At 42.4% G+C, this 24,521-nt stretch overlaps 1 protein-coding gene across 2 annotated transcripts in view; it reads right to left on the bottom strand.

Moving 5' to 3' along the window:
* LOC126483961 (voltage-dependent calcium channel subunit alpha-2/delta-3) overlaps positions 1 to 24,521 on the bottom strand; it is an 832,874-nt gene that overhangs the window by 88,013 nt on the left and 720,340 nt on the right. For both annotated transcript variants that reach the window (XM_050107259.1, XM_050107258.1), the window contains one exon: positions 10,324 to 10,436. In XM_050107259.1, the coding sequence (XP_049963216.1) occupies positions 10,324 to 10,436 (113 nt within the window). The remainder of the gene's footprint in view (positions 1 to 10,323; positions 10,437 to 24,521) is intronic.

A 24,521-nucleotide genomic window follows, 5' to 3' on the forward strand; every position in this document is an offset into this window, starting at 1 on the left:
GTGAAAGAGTTTACACAAGCAAAAGCCAGGAAGGTTCGATTTGTCTAGTATTTTTTAAAATTTTTATATTATGATCAGTGTCTTGGTTATTTACTGTGTTGTTTCTTATTTTGTTCAACATTAAATAGTTGTTGTAAACATTATTGTTCAAACTGAATTATCGTTAAATTGTAAACATATTCTGTTTTCTGTTGAATACATTATCTGTTCACAACCATTGAAAAATGTTTATTTACGTTAACTGTAAGTACACGCCATGTGGGATTAGCCGACCGCTCTAAGGCCTGCAGTCATGGACTGTGTGGCTGGTCCTGGCGGAGGTTCAAGTCCTCCCTCAGGCATGGATGTGTATGTATGTCCTTAGGATAGTTTAGGTTAAGTAGTGTGTAGGCTTAGGGACTGATGGCCATAGCCGTTAAGTCCCATAACATTTCACACACATTTGAACATTTTTAGAAATTCACAAGGCTTATTAAAATTAGCTAGTTTTCTTCAATCAGTTTTGATTCCATTTTTGAGCTGGTGCCCAGTGACTTTTTTGTACAAATCTGTAGAGAATGTCATCAATCAGTCGCAATTTTTGTTTTTATTTTGCAGATCTACATAGATTTCAGGCACAGTGTGGGTATTCTCAATGCTTTGAGTTATTACATCTATACCGTCTACTGAATGTAACTGTCAACAACATGGTGGTTTAGATGTAAGCACATATTAAAAGCTTTGAGACTGGCCACTCAGTATGGCCGAAACCTAGGTAGATCTGAAAAGTAAAATGAAAAATTTCGATTGATTGCTGACATTTCCTACAGATTTTTTTAAATCAAATTCCACAAACATCTTGTAAAAAAAGACGGGGGGCGGGGGGGCAATTTAGCAGCTCGCATGGGGCAGCACTTGGGCTTGCGCTGGCCCTGACTTTGGGTTGCCCTGAGCTCTAATTGGCCAGGGGAATGGTGTGTGGTGTCACAGGTGACTTAACCCTTTTAAATTAGTCACCCAGCAGCGATAACAAGGTAGATTGTTTGTGAAAAATGAAATTTGAATCATGATGCAACCATATGGGATCTTCACAAATAATAATTTGAAAGTAATGTGCACACATCCTCAAACCTGAGGATGACTGGAATTGAGATAGGAATCAACTTCTTGAGTGAGAAAAATGCCTTGGAGGAAGCCACCTATAGAAAGAGAGATCACTGGAGACTTAAGCTTTCACATGCATTCAACACATGCGCTACACGTGTCTGCTCTGCCTGTCTCTCCACCATACCTTCCATCCCACTCCCTCTGTCCATACCCTCTTCCACTCTCTCTGTCCACCTCCTCCTCCCCCTCTCCCTTTGCCACTCATCCACTACCCCTCTATGCCTTCCACCTGCCTCATGCATTTCCCCCTCCCCCCCCTCTCTGACCATCTCCTCCCCCCCCCCCCCCCATGTCTCAACCCATCTCCTACTCCCCCTCCACTCTCTGCTCACCCAGAAGAAATGCCAGTCTGCAAATGCCCCTACAGAGCATGCTGCTGCTGCCCACACAACATGCCTCCTCCCCCCTCTGTCTACACATTTCCTCCTCCCCTCGCTCTGTCCATCTCGATCTCCCCCCCCCCCCCCTCCCGCCAATCTTACTATCCATCTCCTTCCCCCCATTCTCTTGCTGCTCAGCTGTGCCCATCCTCACATGTAACCCTCCTAAACAGATTGATACAGCAAGCCGATACTATTCCTAAAACACGCCTGTTGTGCTGGGTACACTAAACCAGTGTCTTGAATTTTAATTTTAAGTTTTACTACATCCACATAATACATCTACCATGCAGGACAGCCAATGAAGCATGGACTGAAAAAATTCGTTTTTGCCCACATAAACACTCCTATGGGAGGTAGGAGATTCTAACCACCACACTGTGCTAATACTTGTGAAGTGTGCTGCTGTTTGTGTCCGAAATTTGGTTGGAATTGATCCAGGGGTTAGGGAGGAGATGCTGGACACACACACACACACACACACACACACACACACACACACACACACACACACACACACACACACACACACACACACACAGAGAGAGAGAGAGAGAGAGAGAGAGAGAGAGAGTACACAATAATACTTTTTTGAAGAATGCTGTGAATTTATTTCAATATTTAATCCCTATTCTGAGAAAGTCTACCCATCACATTGACATGCACACATTATCAACATGTTGCTGTGTCTGTGACAACAGTAAGAGAGAACATGAAATGAAGTGTATTCTCTAAATTGTAAGGAATTATTAAAATAAATTTATAGTAGTTTTTGAAAACGTTATGGAAATGAATGTTACGCTACACATCTCACTTTTAGCTCATACAAGGTGATGTTACTCTGTACCTGGCATTCTTTTCATGGAGCACATATGTACCCGGTATTGTTTTCATGGAGCACATATGTTTTCTCAGTTGTAGGTAGAATAAACAAGAATACAACAATTTTGTTTGCACTATGCAAACTTGGTATGTTTTTTGTTTGAACAGTGGATTGCGACATAAAATTTTTTTCAGACATTCCTCTTCCTGTAATGGAGCACATTTGCAAATGTATAGAATACATCACTGAATTTTCATCTTGCACTTGCTGCACCTTAACAAAAGACAGCTTCATTAGAGACCATCTGATCCCATCAATCAGTCATTTCACCCTGACAGTGCTACATTACAATAGGAAAATCATTCTGTCAGCTTCTGTACTAATTCACAATTTATCTGACACCCCTGCAAACTTCAGTTAGAGAGAACGAGTTGATGATCAGGAAGCAATCACAGTGCCACTGTTCTCAGACTCTTCATACTCACAGAACAGCAGTGGAAAGGAAGAAACCAAAACAGCACTGATGTAACAGTGCCACCTTGTTTTTCAAGGTACCATCAAATAGAGTGATTTTGAACACCCAAAAGATTTTGGATATTATGGAATATTTGCTCTTTCCCACTGCATAGCAATGAATTGCTGCTCATTTTCACTTCCACACTCCAGTTATTTTAAGCACAACACTGTATTTTTGCGTTCCCCAACTTTTACTTTAGGTTGATTGTTTATCTAGGTAAATACCCGATGGACAGTCTCATTGTTAAAAGTTCATGCAGCATCATCAAGTGGTAACTTTATATTGTAGCGATTGGCAGAAAAGTCTGTAACTGCAATTGTAAATGAGCTCAGTAGCTCACAGCATTGAGACAATTCCTGTACAAGTTTCTCAATTTTTTTGTGTAAAGTTATAAAACAATAAAGGTATTTACAAAATTATATACTGTGTCGCATGATTTCAAACAATGCCAAGAACGTATAAAAGCAGGAAAGTTGCTTAAGTACAGTGTAATTATGATCCGGATCTTTTAGATAAAGTTGTTCATGATCCTCAGTGTGACAAGTAGTCCTACAAAAAAAAAATGCATGATTTGTGCAGAATACCTAGATCAGCCCTACAGAATAAAGCGTTCAAAATACATCCAAAAAAACTGAGACGACAACCAATATTAAATGAGGAAGAAGATGAAATGCTGAATCAACGTATTCTGTGGGCTGCAGATTGGGGATTTACTTCCACTAAACTGGATATTAGATATTTAGTGAAAAGCTGCCTTCATAAATCTGGCCAAAAAGAGAAGAAATTTTGCTACAATTTACCAGGAGAAGAATGGGCAAGTTTATTCCTCAAGTAGCATTCAGAAGATCCCTCTGTTTGTTTAAGCAAAAATATTAAAAGAGCTCATGCAGACATGAACAAACAGACAGTTAATCTGTATTTGTCCAATACAAAGCCAACACAGGAAAATCTCCTGCCTAGCGACTTGACCAATTACAATAAAACCAACATGTCAGGTGATATGGGCAACCAGTAGATAAATACAAAATGAGGGAGTAAGCATGCTGAAAAAGATTGATCAGAATCTTGTGTTTTGATATTGATGGCAGTGTTGATGGTAAATTGCTTCCTCCACATCTCCTTTAAAAATCTGGGGAGGTGGCCCACAAGGAGCCCATTTCAATAGGAATAAGTGCGAATGGTTTGATCTACCAATGTCTGAAGACTGGTTCTTTACAATAGCTTTGCCCAATTTGGAAAAGCAAAATGGTCCAACAGTGGTGACTGGGACAACTTATCCAGTCATGTGTCTTTATGTGTTATAGGAAAGTGTAAGCAAAACAGTATTTTATTCATTCTCCTTCCCCCTAACAGTACCCACCTCCTCAAGCAATGCTGGACACAGCTTCCTCAGACCAATGAAAGCAGGGTGGCGAGCGATATTAACTGGATGGAAGAAGTGCATCTCATGGGAGCTGTTCCAAGGATGCTTTTCCATCTCTTCTGAAGCACATACTTATTAAGATTTTGGAAAACTCTACTGAAAACATAAAAAGTGGATTTTGTGCCAAAGGCCTAATCTCATTTGATCTAGATCATATCTTACAGAAATTTCCTGATAATGAGGAGGGCTGGCAAAGCAGTGCAGATGCATGGACTTCCAGTTCTGAAGAAATGCCCAAAGAAGTTCGTTATCCTCCAAGTAAGCCTTGTAGTTCCGACCACAGCAAACTAGACATTCCTCCAGGGAAATCAATTATGAGTTGTGACTTTCAGGGAAACAAAAACAGCATGGAAACAAGTGACAGTGCTTCTAGCAATATGAAAGTAAAAAATGGCCCATCATCCAATGAAGTTTCACTGCTGAAAGAAGAGGCTTTTCTTGTTGCTGACTAGATACATATCCAGCAACAAGGCAGTATGATGAGGTGCCACAAATCTTGGTGCAAGGGAAGTACATGTGAAATTCTTGCACCCACATGAGAAAAGTAGAAATGTATTTTTGATTCCTAATGTCCCTGTTGAAGACACAACTCAAAAAGACCAAGCTTCACAAGTACACCAGTGGAGAGGAGAGTGATGTTTATTTTTAGAGAAGTTGAGCTTTAGACTTGTGGGCTATTGTAATGGACAATGTTTGAAGTATTTGCAACTTAACTTTGAACATCGAGTAACAAAACTGACATTGATCTTTTAGTAGAATTGTTTTGTTTCTGTTTCCAATATTTCCACTTAAAACTTTAAAAAATTGCATTCAATTTGTCAGAAAATAAAAATTGATCTTGAATATAGAAAATTCATTATCTTAATCCTCATCACTTATTTGTAATGATGGACAACCTTAAAATGTATTAAAAGTCACTAAAAATCAAATAGGCAGTCTGGATATTTAAAAAAAAAAAAAAAAAAAAAAAAAAAAAAAAAAAAAAAAAAAAAAAAAAAAAAGAAAAAAAAAAAAAAAAAAAAAGAAAAGAAGCTAAATTCTGCTTGACCCCCCCTCCCCCCACCCCCATTTACTTTGAAACTTAGGACAGATATTTGAGAAACACATGTGTGCAAAATAACATCAATCCATTGGGTGATTTCAGACACTTTACTGTAGTCTCAGGTAACTATAGGTACACATAGACTTTCTGTTTTTAGGATATTTTATTTGTTACATATAAACCCCACCACTCCTGTAACAAAGAATCGAAACTAACAAACTCTATGCAAGGCATGGTGAAAATAACCACAAAACAGTCTGAAATCTAAATATTTGAGTATGAAACTCTCAGCATTAGACTCCTACTCACTCCATTTCTTATCTCTACTGCCCAGCTCACAATTGTTATGTTAAGTATGGCTAGGAAGCCTCAAAGTTATTGTCACTCTCTGTGTGGAAGTAAAAGGACAGGACTCTCACATATGTCCTGTTGTAGAAGGTGAATGAACAGTACTGAGCTGTCAAAAAGTGGCAGTGACACTTCCATCCTATTACCTTCAAATCAGAAATTGGTTCTGGCCCTATTTTTAACACTGCCTAAATCAGTCATGGGCTGAAGCAGGCCTGCCACCCTTTTTCCATGAATGAAGCAATATCTAAGTGCCACAGATATGATCTCAAAACTGTGGAACTGTGTTAATTGTGGTCAGCACTAATGTTTGTACTACATAGTTTTTAAGTTTTTCAAATATATTAATAACTGATAGTGCCCCATGAAATCAGTGAAGTTAGGTGGATGCTTGATATGTAGTAGGAGATATAAACAGCTGCTAAGTCTTCTAAGAGAAAGAGCAGTTACTTAATGGTTTTTTCCCTCCAAGCAGTTGCTTTTCTCCTAAAACATAACCTAGATGTAATTTTCATAATTATCGGTGTGAGTAGATTACCAGTAGTCATCTGTTGTTAACGAACATTACAGATGTAACCTGTAGTGGTGAATTCAGCCAGTTAATGTGTAGCTTGATTTCATCCAAATCCAAGAAGGCTCATATTTATGATCGGAACTGCTCGTGAGATTTCTGGATGCAATGTGAGCAGTTCAATTGCTGTAATGTCATTCTTTACTAACACAATCCCTCTGATGTGAGAGATTTATGGCTTCCTGGATAGTCTATATTTTCTTACCTACTTTGGCCTACTGATATACTGTAAGAGGTGAAATCTATTTATTCAAGTGCATAGACAACAGGTTTTTCTACCAGATACATGAATTAAGACAAACAATTAAATCTAAGTCAATAGTCAAATGGAATCACTGGGTTCTAAAACTATAAGGTGAAGAGATGAAAAAAAAGCTCACCTTGTTTTTTCCTGTCATAATTTTATTTCTTTTAATTGTGAGCAGAGAGAGAGCAGCATTATCTCCGATTTACACATATTGAACATATATCAGTATCCGTGGACAAAGTTTTCCAAAATTTAAAACCCACACTCTAAGAAATGTTTCTGCCATAAGCTAATGTGAAATACTCAAACAACATGTGTTATAAATCACACTGTTATGCAGTCTTCAGAGTTATGCAATAAATTAAATTACACATTAAAAGGCACAGGCTGCCACTGCACGAGTTTCTCTAAAGGATATTAACAATCAATTGTGACTAGTGTTAATTTACTCAAATCACATGTATTTTTTGAAGCATCCAAAATCTTACAGGAAAAGACAACATACACAAATAGTAACTGAGATATGGGTCATTTTATCTGTTTCAAGAACAGTCAGTACTCTATGGAATATAGACTGTCTTCCACTTGATAGTCATTGTTCATTTCTTTTCAATTGTGTTTGTCTCCATACTTGGTCCTCAGACTGTCACACTTTTGGCAGATATTGCACTTTCCCCTACATCAGCCATTCAAAGGATTTTTAAAAAAGTGTCTCATATTCTTATTGGAAAAAATTATAAAAGCATCCCATAAACCCAGCTGTAAATGTATACTTGTTGGGATATGGCTCTTTCATCCTACAATGGCCATCTGTTTGTTGATGCTGCAGGAACTAGTAAATCTGGTTACTACTCACTATTACACATCCTTCGGCTCTCCTTTTCAATGAATAAAACATCTAGATACGCCTGGATTTCGTCACATGTGGGACACATACTCCTGTCACATGTGCACATTGCTGATGGGTGTGGAACACGACCATGACTTTAAATAACACCAAAGAGAGTAATCAACAGCATTAAAGTATTGTGTATTGGGACCGGAATGCTACTGAACCTTCCCAACAAATCCATCACTCATTAAAAGATTCTGTTAGGGACTGTCATATGAAGTGTAGAAAATAAGGTGGTGATCTGTCATTGCATAAACGATGTCCACTGTCTTTCTGCAACTGTAGTTTTTTTCCAAAAGTGTAGTTTTTCCAAAATCTGGGGCAAGTTGTCATGCAGAAACTGGTGGTAAAAAGTAACTATTAATTTATTCAGTGAAGTGTATGGCCCTATGAGTCTGTCATCAACAATTCATGCCCAAACACAAATTTGATCCCTAACTGCTCACCCAATGATTTGCTTCTGATCAGTTGTGATTACTGCAGTTGGTTTGGACAATGGAAAGTGCAGGATGGAATAACAATAAAAATATAAAAAGGGTAGATTGCTACTCATCACATTGGCGAGGAGCTGAGCTGCAGATGGGCACAAACAAAATTTAAGCTTTTGGCCAAAAGGCTTTCTTTGGGAGTAGAAAGAACACACAAATTCACATGAGCACAATCCACACACACATGGCCAGACTGCAGGCTGCAACTGTGTCAATTTGAGCAGCAATTGATGATGATGATGATTTTGGATGCATGGTGCTCAACACCATGGTCATTACACTCTGATGAAAAGTCAACATGCCATTCTCTTGCACAAAAAGGAGGGGGGGGTGGGGGAGGGGGGTGACAGATGGACACACAAAGGCTGTGTCTGTATGTGGAGCAGCAATCTGAGGTGAGTGATAGGGATATGGAGGAGGCATGAGATGGGGAGGAGGAGGTGTAGCAGGTTAGGGATGGAGGAAAGTGGTATGCTACCTGTGAGAGCATGCAGAGATGTGGTGGCAATAGGATAGTGCTGCTATTGCAGAGACAGTACACTGTGGTGTGGGGGTTGGCACAAAGGGATCAGAAAAGGAAGAGGGGAGAGAAGACAATTAGAGAAGGGGAAAGGATTGACAGATGCTTTGAAGGAATGGCTGGCACATCTAGGCACCTATCCCCTTCCCTGCCCTGTGAGAACTGCGAAGATTGAGGCCATGCGGATTACAGAAACAATTTTTGGAGGACAGGCTCAGGACTGTGTTTTGAGTCTACTTAGGTTCTGGATTCTGTATCATTGTGGGAGGGGTTTCTGAGGGTATGAAGAGACAGGATCCCTCTGGCCTGAACCTATGCTAGTTTCAGTCCTTGATCTACCTATCCACTTCCCTGATCCCACTCCAGCACTACATATGCCTTCCATTCTGCCAGTGCACCCACTAGTCCTTTTCCCCTCCTCTTCTTCTCTCCGGATCCTTTTCTGCTCCCCACCTCCACCCTCCCACCCCCGCACAGCACCCTATTTACGCAATAGTACCCCTAACGTGTCTCTGCACAATCTCAAATGCAGCACAAACTCTTCCCTACCCCTTCCATGCTATCCCTCCCTCTCCCTGTCCCATGCCTCGTCCTTACCCCCACCAGCCACCTTGGATTGCTGCTCACATCAGACACAGTTGCAGCCCACAATCTGGCCACAGCAGCTGGAGACAGTGGCCATGTGTGTACGAGTTGTGACTGTGCATGTTCTTTCTGTTTATGAAGAAGGCTTAAATGAATAGTAGTCTTTTGCTTGTGCCTGTTTGTAGCTCAACACCTCTTTTAGGTGGTGTGTAGTAATTTATCCTTTTCATAATATTACTGTGATAATTTAGTATCCTGCCTCACTCATTCATGAAATGCAAACAATGAACTATGGATCCTTCAGACCTCTGTCATAGACTCCACTGGCAAAATTGCAAACTGGCATGGTGGTCTTGTGTTGTGACAGCTTACACATTTTGGAAGTGATTCATGAAGTAACTGCTCAAACATTATTGACTGTCCAACAGCACATTTCATACCATGAGCAGCTGCCATTTATCACTGTCAGTTAATATTCATAGCAGAATTCAATGTCTGCAATTTCCCATGTGGAATACTCAGACTCCTATTTCATTGTTTATGTTGTTCACATTTCATGGAGTCACTATCTTGTTCAGATACCAGAGCAATCTCAAAACCATACGGCAGACAGTTAAAAGCTATGTCTAAGAACAGCAACCTAGTCAGAGGCCAAAGTACAGCAACAAAAACAACTTAAGAAATGAGCAATGAAAATCAACCAGAAGACAGCCAACACCAGTGAGTATTGAGATTTCTCAACAAAAGTAAAATGGCCCATATCTCAAGAAGTATTTGTTTCTGGGCATCTGGTTGTACAACCTCTTTTACCAGCACTATCTTCTTTAATAATGTGTGCATATAATAGGAGAGCTCAGCTGGTTTGAAAAAGCTTACTTTTACACTAGTCAACTGTTGTTTATATGAACTACCTCATACTCACATTTCTGTAACTTCACCAATCTCACAGACCCATACCAGCTGTCTATATACCACAAAACTTAAAAACCTGTGCATATGAATATTGGTATTAATCAGACTTTACATCCCTGAGACCAAATATTCTGACAGGTTATAGAAGGAGTGGCTTTTACTTTAGTTTTGAACATTTAGGAATTTACAGTTTTCTTTCTGATGTTTGTTGCAACATATTACAGATATCTGCACCAGAATGAGGAACTATATTGTGAATTCTTGACAGCAGAGACACACAGACGGTTCAGTGAAACAGATTAATACATAGGTTTACCTAGGAATAAATCGGCATTATCTTACGACCATGAAACTGTAATTGATAAATTATTTTAAAAGAAGATGCTAATTGAGCATGTATTCACATGTCAACATGTTATGAGCACCAACCTGCATCAAATGGTACAGAGTAGACAAAACTCTTGCTATTTTCATAGTGATGTTCAACTGCTCTTTTATACCACACCTCATCTATAGCATGATTATGTATTTCACTGAAGTGCCTGAAAAACAAAAATAATAATAATTACTGCATTATTGAAATGGCGAGAACCAAAGATTATAAGAGATCTACACTTGCTTTTCAATAACATTTGGAAAACAGAAAAGAATCCAGAAGAGTGGAAAAGAACATTAATTCACCCACCACATACCAAGGTAGACAAACAAAATGTCAACAAGTACAGAAATGTGTCACTTCTGTCAGTACAAACCAAAATATCATCAAAAATTCTCCTGAACAGAATTGAAGAAACTAAGGCAAAAGGGAAGGTCTTGCACAGAACAGATTCTTAACTTAAAATCAATAATTCACCACTGAATGTTAGCCATTAAACCTGTAATAATATTATTTATTGGTATCCAAAAAGTATTTGGTTGAGTAGACAGAGAAACAATAGATAACTCCATTATGGATTTTGGACTTAATGCAGTAACAGCATATATAATGGTTGAAATTCTATCAAATATTATATCTAAAGTGAAATTCATGGGAGAAGTATCTCAGCCCTTTGAAATAAAAACTGGTCTTAAATACCTTTACTGTTTAACTGTTCTTAGAAAAAAAAAATTGTAACGGTCAGGAATTTGGAGCTAAGATATTACAAAATTGAACCAATAATTTTGGGAAGGAAAAAAAATGGAATTAAGATAAAACTACCTGGCTTTAGCAGATGATTTTCCAACACTTTCAAAAAGTATGACTGAAGTAGTTATGTAAATAAATATTCTGGAAAAAATAATGAACAGTGCTTGTCTCAAAATTTCAGTAGAAAAAACAAAATTTATGACAAAAAGCCTACCAAAATACGTAGAAACACATTTAGGCAAAATAGAGTGAGTTGGTAAATTTAAATATCTTTGAGAAACTATATAGCACAATGGACCAGAAAGATTTGCAATAGATGCAAGAGTTAATACAATAAAAAGAATATGTGGTTTAAAAAAAAATATCTGCACAAGAAATGCATATCTAGAAAAGCAAAATTAAAACTCTGTACCACAATGGTAAGACCAGGATGTTTATATGTATGTGAATACTTAACAATGAATTATAAGCTGGACAGAATAGAGGCACTTAAGAGACAGAGTACTACAAAAATATTGGTTGCAATACAGACTGCACATGACTAGAAAATGAAAGGTGATGAGGCAATTTACAAAGATATAGACAAAATACAACAATTAATGGGCAAAGTAAAGACTAATCTTCTTTGGGCAACTCTCCATGAGAATGTGCTAAATAAGAAAATATTCCTGTCTTTCTGGAAAAAGAAACCAGCAATAGTGTGGACTACAAAAATAAGAAATGAACTACAGAGAAACAACATCAAAGAACCTTTTGAAGAATAAAATACTAAAATTAGATGACTTTCAGCATGATCCTGGCTGTTAGTCAGTGTCACACACACACACACACACACACACACACACACAATACTAATATTAAACAAGTTCACACCAATCCTCATACCATTGTTTTTTTTCCACTGTAGTTCAAATTAGAACGCATAACTACATCATAGTTCCTATGGAAGTATGATTAAGACTAGCATGACGGAGAGCTGCATCAAATCAGTCTTTTGACAGAAGACCACACAACATGATTAAAAAGACATAATACAAGAAAAATAATCACAAAAACAATAATAATGAATGATCCATAATGCTAAATGGAAAATAGTATATTAAACAGTTTACAAAACTGAATAAAAGGCTCCAAAATTGGAGGATAGTTTGCTAGCTACATCCAGTCAGATTAACTAGCTTTTTTTCCCTCTAAATATCTGTTTTTTAACATAAAAAAAGAAAAAAGCTAATGGAAAATGCTCAACAGTGTGTTTTATCATACATAGTATGGGTCAAAACCACAGTCAAAATGCAACATACAGTTCACCAAAACTGTGGTGTATAAGTATGCATATGCCACAGGAACTACAAAGGCTTTACTCTGCACGCTTCCATCCATTACCTAATTTGTGATTCCTTGATGACTCAGGACATGTCTTATCAACTCATTCTCTGTTTCAGTGTGCCTTAAATTTACTTTCTCTTCAATTCAATTTAGTACCTCCTCAGCAGCTACTCAACTATCCATCTAATCTTCAACATTCATCTGTATCACCATATTTCAAAAGCATCTATTCTCCTCTTGTCTGAACTGCTTATGGTTCATGTTGAACTTCCATATAAGACTACACCAGATAAATACTTTAAAAACTGTTTAACACAGACAGACTGTAATTTTAAAATATTTGTTTCAGCAAGCACTGCTACAGATATTCATGCTGTTACTTTCTGCGAAGGAGAACCTACAAAGATTTCTAGACCCTTTCATGCACAACATGTGGTTAGTGGTTGTGGGTGCCTTCTTCAGCTAAAGTTGTGTGTTAAATGTGTATGCTACAGCAGCACCAAGGAAGATGGCAGTACAACACTGGGCTTGCATTTGGGAGAATGGCAGTTTAAATCCCTGCCTTGACATCCAGATTTAGATTTATCATGGTTTCCTTAAATTACTTTAGGCCAATGAGGGATGGTGTGTTTGAAATGGACATGGCCAATTTTCTTCTCACCCTTTGCCAATCTAAACTTGTGCTTTGTCTCTTATGTTCTCATCTGCACTGTCTTGTTAAACCAAAATCTTTCTTCCTTCTACTCCTAAGCTGCTACTACAGAAGTGACAAACAAAACCTTAAAGAAAAACTAATAATAAAGAGACCATTAGTCACTACCATTACAAACATTTTACCAGGGCTCACCAATAAATTTAGAACATGATTTCTCTGCATGCAATGGAACCATCTTCATTCACTGGTAATGTTCCACCTTTTAATGAATGGTGAGGGTGAATGATTCGTATGGACTTTCTCGCAAGAAATGGTATGCTATACAGACCACAGCTGGGCATTTAGCTGCCATTCTGAAAGCCTTCTGAACCTGGACAGTCGATGGCTGCCATCATGGAGTGAAACTGCAGGTGTTCCCCTGTTTGCAGCATGGCACCACTATAAACTGTTTACAGTAACATGTGCCTACCTTGGCTTTCTTGTACAGTCATTTTCACTGGGATGCTACAGGCACCAACATCAGGAATGACATCTACATCTAAGTCCATAATCTGCAAATCAGAGTGAACTGCATAGTAGAGGATAACTTTTATTGTACCATATATTAAAAGTTTCTCCCTGTTCCACATATTTTAAGATTTCTTCGCATTCCTTTCATGGATAGATCATGGGGAGAATGGCTACTAGTACACTGCTTTGTGAGTTGTTATTTGGCTAATTTTATCTGCCCTATCACTACAGCATACGTATATACAGAGCTGAAGAGTTATCATTGTTTCTCCACATTTCTTGAAGTTTTCTATGCAATTTCTCATGAGATGTATGGTGTCTTTCTGTGAACAGCAATTCATTAATGTTCTTTAACATGCCTGTTAAAGTGCATCACCGGCCAAAAAAGCCTTTGACAATTCGTCCTTCTTTGTATGTTCTCTATGCCTTTTGTTAGTCCAACCAGATATGAGTTCCATGCACTGAGAAGTCTTCATATATGGGTTAACATGTGTTTTGCAAACAATTTCTTTTGTAGACAAACTGCAAACTTCCAGCAGTCTAACAATGAATCATAGCTTGCTATTTACTTTACTGGCAACTAAGTCTATATGGTTGTTCCACATCATATCTCCACACATCCTTTCCAATATTTATACAACATGATGGTGACCTCTAGTTGCAACTCACTAATTCTGTAGTCTAAGGACATCATGCTTTTAAATTTGTGAAGTGTATAACTTTGCATTTGTCTACAATGAGAGAGCTGGGTGTCAAACACTCTACCAGTTTGGTGTCAAACACTCCACCAGTTTATTATTCTGTCAAGATCTAACTGGATGTTACTGCGGTTCTTACCATACAGAACTTCCTCGAAGGTAGCTATGTCATCTGCAAAAACTTTAAAATTGCAATTAAAATTATCAATTAGGTCACTAATGTGGATCAAGAACAATAATGAGCCTATTACATTTTATCATAACAGTTTCAGGTAGCCCAGTGCACCCCCAGGACAGTGTATGCTCTCACTGTGAATCATGGGCATCAGGATGTCCATGACTCTGGGCTACTTTTCACTAAACCTGGCTTGCAGCAAGCTAATCCACCTTGAGGCTGCACAATGAATGTACACATTTTCCTGCTGGTCACCAGTTGTTTAATCATTGGTCTTTCAGAGAACACCTCAATCATTACCCACAATTGTGCGACCACAACAGGACGTCAATGAGCTAGTAACACCTGCTTTGAATGAACTACTTGTCAGTCACACGCTATCAGCTGTCCTGTCCCAAAATCAGCTTTCACATCCCACAACTCAGCACATATGGTGTCAGCAACCTTCCTTGATGTGTGCCAACTACTGATGGATCAGGTACCATACTGGGACATGGATGATTTGAATGAATGTCCTCATAAGTCTGGTTGTGCAGGAAAGGGTCTGTGGCACTGATGAGGTCGACACCAGTATCGATCTGAGTATCGTCTTTGAACTAAGCTAAACATTATCTTTGTGCAGCTCTGCCATGTTAGTTCTGCATAAGCCTTGCTTGTGTAAAGATGTGAATAAATGAACTACTGTAAAATGGGAGTATTGTTTGGTGTAACCGACCCGAACTTCTCCCTCACTGGTGACCCCAATTTGTAACGTCCTCCGTTTTCGTCATTTTACTGTGTCCGTGGCCTCCGCGTCGGTTATGTTTGCGTGTATTAATTCGACATAGCATTTGAACAATGACTTTGGCCCAACGTCTTACGCCAGATTTTGTGATCGACATGCATCGTGTTGCGGGCGATGTACACCCACCTGGGATGCAACACGATGCCTCTCACTCGACGATTACGCCGATTTCGCCAGACGTTTTCGAGCCTGCAACAATAAGTTTTCGAGCCTGCACCAATAACTGAGGTTAGGAGTGTGCATGTCTCTGGCTATCTGACGCCTTTGTTCCCACCACATGTGCCCTCCCTCATCGACGGTGCAGTTACCTCTTACTGATCTCCGAGCAGTGCGGGACCAATGCCGATTTCTGCAAATGCTTCGTTGGACAACCTACCACCGCCACGACAACGATTTGCCACACCGCAGTCTGTGCAGTACCACGTGGATTCCTGCCACGTGGCCAGAACTGCTTTGTTCACAGGTCAACCTCCTCAGCATCCGACCACTCCCGTGCCTGCCTCGGTCAAGCATCAGCACATGCCTTCCTGCTTAAATACCTCGGTCTGCAACAGGAACAATAACTTGTTATCTGTGCCTGACCTCCATTTCTGTCCCACTGCTATACCTCAGTGTTTTGTGCCACAACGTTCACATTATCCGCACACCGTTTTGCATGGAGTGACTGCGAACAGTGAACATTCACACATTCAGTCCGACGTTCAACATCATTTCCCACACTGTGCTTCTGGACAGCCCGCATCTCTCCAGCCTCCCTGCAACACAGGTGGCCCCGGCTCTGATCATACATCAAGCTTTCCGCGGACTAACACACGTTCTCAAACTTTGAACTTTTTCTCACCTGTCACCCCCGCGCTGGCTCCAGTCGAGCTTCCAATACCGTTCTCGGCACATCCCAGTGCCTCATCCGCGTCAGCCTTCTGTGACACGTCAATCCGAACACAACCGCAATATGTTGAGCTTCCGCAACCGTAATCGACTTATTATGATGTCTCACCCGCATAGGCCTTCCGCGTATCGACGGATAGCGCTCAACCACAACGTGTCACCTTCACGCTGCCACCTGACCAGCCGTCATCGCCACATCCCCGAGAGGCACACTCGCCTGGAGTACTACACCAAGAACAGCTAGTTTCAGGCAGTGCCCCAACGAATTGAACTCAACCTGTTTTTCCGAACATTATACAACGCTTACAGATGCTGCCGTCATTTAATCCCGACAGAGCAACTACCTGGTTCAAAACTGCGGATGAAGTGTTCAACCATTACAAACTCGCCGAGTCAACCAGGATTCTGTGCTTGATTGCTGACCTGGTCGACACCCTGGACTCATCTACCTGGTACACTCTAGCCAAAGAGACAGTTCTACGTCGGCTTGCACGCTCAACTGAGGCAGCAATACGGCAAGTGCTCCACATCGAGCAACTAGGCAACGACAGACCTTCCCAACTCTGGAGACAGCTATGCGCCCTGGTCAGCGCTAATCTACTCTCTGACACAGTTCTCCTCGCCATCTGGTCAGATAAACTATCTCCTCACATCCGCTTTGCTCTGGCTCAGAGGCATCCCAAACCTGTCGAGCAAACAGTGACAACTGCTGACAAGCTACACGATGCATCGCTGCTCTATTTTGCCAGCCACTACCTACCTGACAAGTCTCAGGTTCAGGCTCATCGTCCTGCGTCTGGACGTGGCCGGGGCCGCACTGTGCCGATCATTCCGCTCGCTCCAGAAAGCAGTAAGCAATCTACTGGGACGTCACCGGCTCCACCCACTGAGCCTGCTGTGACCACCGAACCTTGGCCACCGCCACTGGCAATGAACATTCCGCAGGAATGCAACTGCACCATCCGTACTGTTACTTCCACACACAGTTTGGTGAGGCGGCACGGAACTGCAGACCACCCTGCTACTTCCCAAACACCTCCTGCGCACAACATGACAGGCACCCCACAGTGCTACATTCCATCCGTGAACGACTGGATAATTGTGGATGACTTTACATTAAAGACATGTCATCACAACACATTTTTCTAGTGGACACAGGCGCCGATGTTTCACTGCTGCCCATGTCCTTAGCATCGTCGAACATCCGCCCTCATCATACTTCACTGCAAGCCATGAATTCAACGAAACTACAATGCTCAGATTCAACTTCACACATTGTCTCACTCTCCGCAAACTGCAAACTCGAGTGGACTTTTTTAGTGTGCGAAATTGATGAACCTATATTAGGCATTGACTTCTTGTGACAATACAAACTTTCACCGGACCTAGTGAGAAACACTGTGTTTCACCATCCGTCCAAGACTCACTTCCCCTGTGCTCCATCGAGCAACCCACCCTGTGACACAACGGTCCGGGCTGATCTCATCCGTACATAGTTGTCTCTGTTGACGACGTTACAAGAAACCACGCATAAGTGCCTTGTCGAGCTTGAACACGTCGCTCTCCGTCCGGCTCCACGAAACACAGCTCCAGCTCTCCGATGCAGCAAAGAAATTACAGACACTACAGCAAGAAGAAAGCAAGGTCAGTAAGTGCGGCGAATCTGCTTGCAATCCCAGCAGTCGAGCCTCCCTATGTTTACCTCCCATTACCCCTCGCAACTGTGCTATCAAGACTGCCACAACTTGTACTGACAGTTCTGCAGGGCCACACCCTCCTAACACAGCAGTGTTTGACACTCGGCTGGACACAAGTGTTCATGCGCGTCGAGTGTCACGTGTTACTGAACTGTGAGGTCCTACCCCGCCCCTCGTGGACAGCACCTCAAACAATGCAACTTTGGCTCATGCGCGCCGCCATGCGACCGCCACTGACAACGCAAACAGTGCACTCGCGCCAAGCGTTTCGCCCACGACCATGCTGCAACAGGCCGTCCCCTCAGACAATGGACTCACTAACGCTTCATGAGCTCTATGGAGTCTCCCGACCATGATGCCACTGCTTCGGGCAGGCGGAAATCCTATCACGTTGACTCCTGGTACACTTCGCCGCCTCGGCTCTGAGCACCACAACCTTGCCTCGCCTGCCCCGCCTGCCACATATTGTAAACAAACCACCTCCTGTGCTGCCGGCAACATTTCCGTCGTCACCAATGGAACGGTTCACAAGCTTCGCCTCATGCCAGGCCCCCCGATCTCCAGTATACCACATTGACTTTGTCCCAAGCGCCTCCCCGAGCTTAACAATGATATTTCTGAACTACTAATCTCTGGCATCATTGAGCCCTCTGCCAGTAGCTGGTTTACGCCCATACATATGACACCAAAGGAAGACGTGTCCTGGTGCATGTGCGCAGACCATCGTCGACTAAATGCACGAACAATTATGGACACCTACCACGTACGCCCCCCCCCCCCCCCCCCCCCCCCATGGACCTTGCCGTTGGTGGGGAGGCTTGCGTGCCTCAGTGATACAGATGGCCGTACCGTAGGTACAACCACAACGGAGGGGTATCTGTTGAGAGACCAGACAAACATGTGGTTCCTGAAGAGGGGCAGCAGCCTTTTCAGTAGTTGCAGGGGCAACAGTCTGGATGATCGACTGATCTGGCCTTGTAACATTAACCAAAACGGCCTTGCTGTGCTGGTACTGCGAACGGCTGAAAGCAAGGGCAAACTACAGCCGTAATTTTTCCCGAGGACATGCAGCTTTACTGTATGATTAAATGATGATGGCATCCCCTTGGGTAAAATATTCCGGAGGTAAAATAGTCCCCCATTCGGATCTCCGGGCGGGGACTACTCAGGAGGACGTCGTTATCTGGAGAAAGAAAACTGGCGTTCTACGGATCGGAGCGTGGAATGTCAGATCCCTTAATCGGGCAGGTAGGTTAGAAAATTTAAAAAGGGAAATGGATAGGTTAAAGTTAGATTTAGTGGGAATTAGTGAAGTTCGGTGGCAGGAGGAACAAGACTTTTGGTCAGGTGATTACAGGGTTATAAATACAAAATCAAATAGGGGTAATGCAGGAGTAGGTTTAATAATGAATAAAAAAATAGGAGTGCGGGTTAGCTACTACAAACAGCATAGTGAACGTATTATTGTGACCAAGATAGACATGAAGCCCATGCCTACTACAGTAGTACAAGTTTATATGCCAACTAGCTCTGCAGATGATGAAGAAATTGATGACATGTATGACAAAATAAAAGAAATTATTCAGGTAGTGAAGGGAGACGAAAATTTAATAGTCATGGGTGACTGGAATTTGTCAGTAGGAAAAGGGAGAGAAGGAAACATAGTAGGTGAATATGGATTGGGGGGAAGGAATGAAAGAGGAAGCCGCCTTGTAGAATTTTGCACAGAGCATAACTTAATCATAGCTAATACTTGGTTCAAGAATCATAAAAGAAGGTTGTATACATGGAAGAATCCTGGAGATACTAAAAGGTATCAGATAGATTATATAATGGTAAGACAGAGATTTAGGAACCAGGTTTTAAATTGTAAGACATTTCCTGGGGCAGATGTGGATTCTGACCACAATCTATTGGTTATGAACTGCAGATTGACTGAAGAAACTGCAAAAAGGTGGGAATTTAAGGAGATGGGACCTGGATAAACTGAAAGAACCAGAGGTTGTAGAGTGTTTCAGGGAGAGCATAAGGGAACAATTGACAGGAATGGGGGAAAGAAATACAGTAGAAGAAGAATGGGTAGCTCAGAGGAATGAAGTAGTGAAGGCAGCAGACGATCAAGTAGGTAAAATGATGAGGGCTAATAGAAATCCTTGGGTAACAGAAGAAATATTGAATTTAATTGATGAAACGAGAAAATATAAAAATGCAGTAAATGAAGCAGGCAAAAAGGAATACAAACGTCTCAAAAATGATATCGACAGGAAGTGCAAAATGGCTAAGCAGGGATGGCTAAACGACAAATGTAAGGATGTAGAGGCTTGTCTCACTAGGGGTAAGATAGATACTGCCTACAGGAAAATTAAAGAGACCTTTGGAGAGAAGAGAGCCACTTGTATGAATATCAAGAGCTCAGATGGAAACCCAGTTCTAAGCAAAGAAGGGAAGGCAGAAAGGTGGAAGGAGTATATAGAGGGTCTATACAAGGGCGATGTACTTGAGGACAATATTATGGAAATGGAAGAGGATGTAGATGAAGACATAATGGGAGATAAGATACTGCCTGAAGAGTTTGACAGAGCACTGAAAGACCTGAGTCGAAACAAGGCCCCGGGAATAGACAACATTCCATTAGAACTATTGACGGCCTTGGGAGAGCCAGTCATGACAAAACTCTACCATCTGGTGAGCACGATGTATGAGACAGGCGAAATACCCTCAGACTTCAAGAAGAATACAATAATTCCAATCCCAAAGAAAGCAGGTGTTGACAGATGTGAAAATTACCAAACTATCAGTTTAATAAGTCACAGCTGCAAAATACTAACGCGAATTCTTTACAGACGAATGGAAAAACTGGTAGAAGCGGACCTCGGGGAAGATCAGTTTGGATTCCGTAGAAATGTTGGAACACGTGAGGCAATACTGACCTTACGACTTATCTTAGAAGAAAGATTAAGGAAAGGCAAACCTACGTTTCTAGCATTTGTAGACTTAGAGAAAGCTTTTGACAATGTTAACTGGAATACTCTCTTTCAAATTCTAAAGGTGGCAGGGGTAAAATACAGGGAGCGAAAGGCTATTTACAATTTGTACAGAAACCAGATGGCAGTTATAAGAGTCGAGGGGCATGAAAAGAAAGCAGTGGTTGGGAAAGGAGTGAGACAGGGTTGTAGCCTCTCCCCAATGTTGTTCAATCTGTATATTGAGCAAGCAGTAAAGGAAACAAAAGAAAAATTCGGAGTAGGTATTAAAATTCATGGACAAAAAGTAAAAACTTTGAGGTTCGCCGATGACATTGTAATTCTGTCAGAGACAGCAAAGGACTTGGAAGAGCAGTTGAACGGAATGGACAGTGTCTTGAAAGGAGGATATAAGATGAACATCAACAAAAGCAAAACGAGGATAATGGAATGTAGTCAAATTAAGTCGGGTGATGCTGAGGGAATTAGATTAGAAAATGAGACACTTCAAGTAGTAAAGGAGTTTTGCTATTTAGGGAGTAAAATAACTGATGATGGTCAAAGTAGAGAGGATATAAAATGTAGACTGGAAATGGCAAGGAAAGCGTTTCTCAAGAAGAGAAATTTGTTAACATCGGGTATAGATTTAAGTGTCAGGAAGTCGTTTCTGAAAGTATTTGTATGGAGTGTATCCATGTATGGAAGTGAAACATGGACAATAACTAGTTTGGACAAGAAGAGAATAGAAGCTTTCGAAATGTGGTGCTACAGAAGAATGCTGAAGATAAGGTGGGTAGATCACGTAACTAATGAGGAGGTATTGAATAGGATTGGGGAGAAGAGAAGTTTGAGGCACAACTTGACTAGAAGAAGGGATCTGTTGGTAGGACATGTTTTGAGGCATCAAGGGAACACAAATTTAGCATTGGAGGGCACCGTGGAGGGTAAAAATCGTAGAGGGAGACCAAGAGATGAATACACTAAGCAGATTCAGAAGGATGTAGGCTGCAGTAGGTACTGGGAGATGAAGAAGCTTGCACAGGATAGAGTAGCATGGAGAGCTGCATCAAACCAGTCTCAGGACTGAAGACCACAACAACACCACGTACCCAACATTGCCGACTTTACCAGTTCCCTTGAAGGTGCGACCACGTTCTCTGTCATTGATTGCAAACGGGCCTACCACCAGATCCCCATGGCTCCTGAAGACATTGAGAAGATAGCAATCACCACCCCAATCAGGTTATTTCAGTTTCGATTCATGCCCTTCTGTCTGAAAAACCCAGCCCAGAACTGGCAACGCTTCATCAATGAAGTGCTATTCAAACTAAAATTCTGCTTTGCATATCTAGATGACATTCTTGTGTTCAGCTCCTCCATCGAGGACAACGTTCGACATGTGGAAACTGTTATCAACACTCTCGCAGCAGCACGCATCGAGACCAACCAGGACAAATTGCAGCTACATCAACCCGCTGTCACTTTTCTTGGTTTTCGGGTCTCTGCCAACGGCATTTCATTGCCCCCTGAGAAAGTACAAACAATATTAAACCTACCCAGACCTTCATCATTCAAAGAGCTCCGACGCTTTCTGGGGACGGTTAATTATTATTGCCATCATCTACCTCGGGCTGCGGAAATTCAGGCTCCACTAACGGACGCCTTGGCAGGCACCAAGACTTCTGGATCTCAGCCCATTCCATGGACCTCTGCTATGACTGCCTCTTTCTCTGCCCTCAAAAATCTTCTTGCCGAGGTCTGTACCATCGCGCATCCTCATCCCAATGCGCAGCTTTTCATCACCACAGACACCAGCGATACTGCCATCGGCGTTGTTCTTAGCTAGACAGTCGACAGCCAAACTTCGCCTCTGCAGTTCTTCTCGCGCAAGCTCACCAATGCACAATGGAAATATTCTGCGTTTGACAGGGAGTTGCTCGCGGTCTGTGAAGCGATCAAGCATTTTAAGACTGACATTGAGGGACGCCCTTTCTATGTTTTAGCAGACCACAAACCCCTAGCTGCAGCCATTACAAACCCACCAGCTGACCCACCTCCTCGCCGCTTCAGATACATGGACTTCATATCTCAGTTCACCACCGATGTCAGACACATAAAGGGTGCTGACAATATAGTTGCTGATTTCCTTTCACGAGTAGACACCGTTCAGTCACTGTTAGACCTTTCTGAACTGCCTAACCTCCAACCTGCTGACGAGGACACGCAAAACCAGATTTCAGACTCTACCTCTTCACTACATTTCGTTCACACCACCTTCCCTGGCATTTCTGGTGAGATCTGGTGCGACGACAGTACGGGCACGTTATGCCCCCTCATCCCAACCACGCTACGTCAAGCTGTCTTCAATGCACTGCATAATTTACCCCACCCTGGTGTTCGTGCATCCGCCCGCCTCGTAGCGGAGCGCTTTGTGTGGAGAAATGTCAACAAGGGCTGTCAGCAATGGGCACGCTCCTGCGTCGCATGCTAACGCTGTAAAGTACCCGAGCACACATTTAACCCCCCCCCCCCCCCCCCGACATTGTCCGCCCTTCCCCCCCTCTAACAGCTTTTGCTATGTTCTCTCGTCTATCGACCAAACAAATCGCTGGGTCGAGGATGCCCCCTCCCCAATATCATGGCAGAAACTGTTGCTCAAGCTTTTGTCGAGTCATGGGTATTGCGTTTCGGGTGTCCAGCTACCATCACGACTGACCAGGGCAGACAATTTGAGTCGGCCCTGTTCAACGAGATTTATAACAATTGCAGCATCTGGTGCATCCATACCACAGCATATCACCTGCAAAGTAATGGGCTAGTTGAGCGCTGGCACGGCACTTTCAAGGCGGCTCTTCGATGTCACGACTCTCTATGGACGGAGGCCCTTCCCTTTGTGCTACTCGGCATTCGCGCGATCTATAAGGAAGACCTCAAAGGCCAAGTTTCTTATACGGTCAGAACATTGTCCTCCCTGGCGAACTTGTGAGCCCTTCCGCTTCTCTCCCTCAGCCTGACTTACCTTCCTTTGTGGACCACGTCAGACACCACTTCATCAACCCCCACATCCCTCTGCCTGCCAGCCAGTCCTGCCCTAATGTTCACGTCCTGAAATCTCTGGACAATAGCGAGTACGTCATGCTCCGAGATGACACTGTCCGTGCTCCCCTCCAACCTACATATACCGGCCCGTACCGAGTTCTCCAGCGCTCAGCCAACACCTATGACATCCAGATAAAAGATTCAGCTGTTACAGTCTCTCTCAACAGACTTAAGCATGCTCATGTCGAGCCCGCTTCTACCCCCCTTCAGGACATGACCACGCCACTCACTGGCTCACGATGCTCCGACCACTCCCTCCACGTCCGACTTACACACTTGGTCGAGTGACTTCCAGCTCCAATCATCGAGCTCCCCTCTGACCTTGCCCCCTACTCTGGTCTCACGCACTCCGTTGAATGACCCCATGTCGAGCTTACCTACGATCACGCCCTCGCCACCAGGCCCTTCGCTGGTTCCTTCGACCTGTCCACCATCGCCTGCCTTGCCCTGTCGAAGTGTCTCACCCCCCTCCCCCCCCCAATCATGAACGTGCCCTCGCTCAAGGTGTTTGTGCCTGCCCCCCCCCCAACCGCCCCCCCCCACCCCCCGGACATAATCCATGTCTTCACTATAATACTACATGATGATACACTGTTTGTCACCTGTTTCCCTTCATTGGGTGCTCATCACACAACCTCCGCAAAAATCCCTGCCACCTGGTGAAACGTGTTCCCCTCTCGCCTGACGTCGACCTGTACATGCTTTG

The sequence above is a fragment of the Schistocerca serialis genome, chromosome 6 (assembly GCF_023864345.2).
Source record: "Schistocerca serialis cubense isolate TAMUIC-IGC-003099 chromosome 6, iqSchSeri2.2, whole genome shotgun sequence".
NCBI classification, from domain to species: domain Eukaryota; kingdom Metazoa; phylum Arthropoda; class Insecta; order Orthoptera; family Acrididae; genus Schistocerca; species Schistocerca serialis.